Source organism: Dreissena polymorpha, chromosome 6 (assembly GCF_020536995.1).
Source record: "Dreissena polymorpha isolate Duluth1 chromosome 6, UMN_Dpol_1.0, whole genome shotgun sequence".
NCBI lineage: Eukaryota > Metazoa > Mollusca > Bivalvia > Myida > Dreissenidae > Dreissena > Dreissena polymorpha.
In genome coordinates this window covers 40770675-40775790 of record NC_068360.1, presented here as the reverse complement: position 1 = coordinate 40775790, position 5116 = coordinate 40770675, and the positions used below count along the sequence as shown (strand labels likewise).

Genomic DNA, 5116 nt, shown 5'->3' with positions numbered 1-5116 from the left:
TATGCCCCATATAGCTGGTACGGTAATTATGTATCTGATGTCAGTTTCGAGCGTCCCAATTGTACGCATACTCAAAGCGTCCAAAAGGTGTTTCTGTAAATACTTGAGCGACATCGTAAATATCGGTTTTGCTGGGAAAGTTTTACCTTCCAAATCTTCAACTGTTGCTAAACGCGAAATGCACTGAAGCAGTATATGTATAAAATACAAAAGCTATGCAGTGAAGAACATCTTATATAATTAGTCCCCTAGTGTACCGCACCCCACAGACGCTGAATTAACTTATTATTCTTTTTTTTCAAAACGAGAAGGTATACAAATATGTAACCAAATTTATTAAGCGTTCACAAAGAATACAAAATGACCTGTGATTTAGAAAAAAAGTTGTTTTGATGAGGCTTTTATAATAATACTATCGCATAAAACAGTGCACGTGTTAATGTAACTATATATTTTCTTATAAATAAGAGCTATTTCCATAAGAACTTCCCTCGTAATCATATCCCTAGTTTACAACCATAATTATGCATTTTATCATGAAAGCATTTGTCTTTTACTGACAGTTATAATTACTATATTGATTTTTCGTAACACTTGTTAATTAGACTTAATGGTGCGCCAGGGATATTTAAGTAGATTATAACTGTGACGATTTACCTGATTGTGTAGAACCATCTTAAATCTTCTAAACAGTCTCCAACCATTGTGTTTTCCGTCCTCTGTCAAAGACGAAAACTTATCCTCGGCATCGAATCCAAACGAGTCGAACCCACCATTCTGATTTAGAAGTAAACTTGTTGGTGTTTTAAGTGTGATTAGTTTACCAGATCCGGCAGTCCAACTCTTGTTAGTTATGACGTCATTCGGAGTGTCTTTGAAGGAATACGCATATCCGCTGTATGTGGTGCCGAAGTCGAAAGCGGCCACAATTAGTGCTTGACTTCGGGTAGCACTAGCTTTATCTTAAAATATAGTATATGACATGTTATGCATTGTTGTCAAGTAAAACAACCACTAAGATGTTTTTATCTAATATGTATGTGGAATAATATTAAGCGTTTTCGTTGGGTTCTACTCTATAATCGTAGTGATTGTTGTTTGTAATTAATATTGCTAGAATAACGTTGATGACATGAAAATACGTTTTGCCAGTAAACAACATATAGAATGCAAATGCCTTAATAAAATCAAATCTTTTTGTTAAATACAGTATTTTCAACGTTTCGAAATGTTCAACGACTTTATGAACAGCACAAGCGTGTACTCTATACTGCTTGTTGGAATTTTGCCGCGCTTTTGCCTAAATGGTTTCCATGACAGCGTTTCAATGTGATAAGTGAGGTTAGTTCAATCCATAATTTCCTGGATGGTACGTTCGTACGCTTGACGTCTCTGAACTTTCCCGCTTTATGAATTCGATTGTTCGTCAAAAGTTGTAAAACATAATGGTTATCAGTTGCATTATGCAAGATATGTTTACATTTGACGGTTATTTATTCAGAGTTCTGCCTCGTAAAAGTTGGAGTAAGTCAATCTAGCAATTAAAGATTTCTGCTTTATGATAAATCCTGCGATTATCCTGTATTGTAATTGATAATTTGTCTTACATAAAAAGTGTTTCCCTCCAGAATTAGAAGCAGATTTATTATTTTTCAAACTGTTAAGACATGAGCTAAGGATGAAGAGAGATGACCCACATTATGTATTTACTTTCTTTTGATATGGCAGATTTATAACAATTGCAAACATTGTGAATTGCGTACTCGTTTAATATTACATGTACTTTAGCTATTTATGGAGACTTTTTAAAACTCCGACACAACTATGACCGACTAGTAAAGTGAACTATGTTTATAATAGATTGTTTTCAATCGTTTTATCTTCGTCTGTATAGACTAACATCGATTTTAAATACTTTACTTAAGCGAAGTTTTTTGTTATTTTTTAGGTTTCAACTGCGTTTTTTGTATGGTATATTTATTTAACAAGGCTCTGATGTATTGCATTTAACTTGTTCATTTGTATTTGTTTTGTAAGCAAATCTTTAAAGTATTATAATAAAACCAAACACTTATTTTAAATATGCTTGAGAATATGTTATAAAATGGTCTCCACTTTCATCTTCACATACAATATCGTTACTCGAAATGGTATCAAATACATAGTTAAAATAATATATGCATGATAACGTTATTCTTATGTACTTAGTATTCATTGCTTTTGTTTATATTTTCACACCCATTACACGGTGAATTTAAACAAATTACACATTGTATGTTAATTATTCAGGATGAAAAGTAACCATCTAACTAGGATAAAGGACCATTGGCCAGGGATTACCCCACCTCTGCAGGCTTGTCCTCCATCTTGCAATATGTTTAACCTGACGCTTCTTTAAAATCCATTTCAACTCGAAACATAATGAATATTCGACAAAGCCCCATTTCATCTTAAAATCATCCCATAATTTAATATTTCATTTTCATGAAATGAAATCAACAAACATTTTGTATGCACATATGATATGGACTATAACAACGATATAGCAAAAATGGGTTTTTCAATTTAGATTATGATAACGTTTGCAAACCTAATATTCGCTGTTAAAAGCGCGAATCGAACATCACCACAGCAGGGTTGTCAGTTGTCAAACAAGCTCGCAATGCTTTGTCTCGAAGCGGTTTCAATTACCTTAAATGACGGCCAATACATTTGGTATAATAAACAGGATGACAGCGACAATGTCCGACGAGGCCTCGAGTTTTTTTTCTATATATTGTGGTTATCTTAAATCGCAGAAAATATATTATAATATAATTAATTTCAAAAGATTAGTCATACTAATTCGAACGCAAATGTTCTATATATGTAACACAGAAGGTTAAAAAAGTGAACATTGATATAAAATATTAACTATTTACAATAATATAACACACACTGAATTTTATTATTGAGGATGTTGTGTGCAATGAGTAATGAAGAAAGAAGAGAAACATTTTCGCCTACATTCATGAAAAGTTTGCCAAATGGGAAGCCATTTTTAATAATTTCCACATGGACATCATTTACAATTTTCAAGTACAATACATTACCTACAGAAAAAAGACATCGGACATTTGCTTTACACTTCAATCTCTTATGAAAGGGTTTTAAGGTCTTAGCATTAACCAATGTCACATTTATAGACCGTAAGAAATGACGTATTGTGCAACTTCACTTTCTACATGTTTTTATGTTTTTTTTAAAGAAGCGTACTACTTTGAAAAAATTTAGCGTTTCTTACACACAACTTATTGTCTGACTTGAATTGCATTAATATGAGATTTATTAAATGTGCAAACTAAGAAAGATTTTAAACCATACACACACTTTAAAAAGGTTTGTGATTTATTTCAAAGTCGAAACTGTGACTCGTTTTTATAAATAATACATTGATATACAATTCTTCTTAAATACACGATCTCGTAAGAAACATGTGTATGTTATATAGCCGGTTATTAGTTGAAGCACATTATCTATGGCAGGTGTATATTTATGATAAAGGTTTATTCATAGAAAATGAATGAAACAAAAATTAGTCGAATTTGCAATCGAATACACAATTCTAGAAAGATCCACCGACATATCTTTTCTTAAGGGCCCACTTAATGTGTTAATAAATATAATTGTATTTAAAATAGTGATAATACATACTTTTATTTGGAATACTAACCGTATTAAAAGTTTTATTACGACAAAAGCATTATATTAAAAAAAAACATTTTGTGTAAAGACACTGATGTCCATACAGCACATGTTTGGCACAAGGAACACATACAGCGGAAGTTATATAATCCAATTCTACAAATGACAGATGATTTCAACAAACGCATCGCATCATTGTACGTGTATATCAAAATATACACATGATATCATACGAAGCGACTTTTCGGAAATCCACCGATTATGTCAATGTCGATTACCATAGTTTATAAATGCAATGGTATAATTGTTAAGAATATTATATTCACGTTTTCCTATTGCCAGGTGTATCTATCACCTGACTGTAATTTATAATGATAAATACTAAGCTTTTGAGAAATGTAAGTGCATGGCAAGATGTGTAATACCATTGAAAAGCTATGAGTTAGTATGGGATTAAAACCCGGGTCTCTTCGTTCGAGACGGATACGCCATCTACTTTGCAAAACTCATTCAATTTTGAACGCATTGTATTTTTAACTTTTGGTAATCCAGTGTGTTCCGGACGTGCAGTTTGTTTTCGTTTCGCCTATGGGGCAATACATACAAACTGAACAAATATAAATAGCTTAAAACGCAAAGAATAATATAAAATCAAGAAGTATGATACCAAATTATTTGTTTATTCACCCACCTGTATCGGTTATGTCAGCCTTTGAAGGTTTCTTGAACGATGTTTTAATCATTTTTTTTAACTATACTCTAAATGCCATATTAAACACTTGCTCACACACAACAATTTTTGCACAATGTTTGACCGTATAATACTTTCATGTAAACGATGGGTTTATATAGATTTCTTTACAACTCGAAAGTACAGCACGTATCATGTTTAATTATAAACAGAGAAAACCCTCTACTTCTAGCATACACTAACGGCAATAGCTATAACTTAAATAAGATAACGCTCTGCTCACCTAAATAGATAGTACAATATTTTGTTAAAGGAAATACACTTGTGATAAACAGATGTTTATTTGGAGATTGATAACGGTTGATAGGAAAATACCAATGCTTTCTTAACCATTAACTCTGTGGACAATGCTTTAAGTACGTTAAGGTTATAATCTAGAATCTTAAAATAATATTAAATACGAGAATTATGCAATAATGTCGGTCGTAGGCTATTAACCGGATTACTTTACAAATACAGACATATAGAACATGTTGGTGTAATTTTGAACAAGATCTGCTACTCAGAAATATCATGAGTGTTACGTCAGACTCGGCCAGGGCAACATACTTCATTACAAAAAAATTGAACAAGTACTTAACACCTCAATGCCGACGATCACTTTCGACGCATTGGTTATCGGGTCCTATTCAAGCGTCGTAGACGAATGCCACATTCAAAGACTGACAGAAATAACGTATT

At 32.4% G+C, this 5116-nt stretch overlaps 1 protein-coding gene across 3 annotated transcripts in view; it reads right to left on the bottom strand.

Moving 5' to 3' along the window:
• Positions 1 to 4621, bottom strand: part of LOC127834959 (heat shock 70 kDa protein 12B-like) — a 10101-nt gene extending 5480 nt beyond the window's left edge. Inside the window, exons 1-3 of one of the 3 annotated variants that reach the window (XM_052361108.1) lie at positions 4376 to 4621; positions 658 to 962; positions 1 to 183 (exon numbers count right to left, since the gene is read on the bottom strand). The exon at positions 1 to 183 is cut by the window's left edge and continues 36 nt beyond it. In XM_052361108.1, the coding sequence (XP_052217068.1) occupies positions 1 to 183; positions 658 to 962; positions 4376 to 4427 (540 nt within the window). In that variant the 5' untranslated portion in view covers positions 4428 to 4621. The remainder of the gene's footprint in view (positions 184 to 657; positions 963 to 4375) is intronic. The other 2 variants (XM_052361109.1, XM_052361110.1) reach the window with 2 other exon arrangements.
• Between the last annotated feature and the right edge of the window lie 495 nt (positions 4622 to 5116).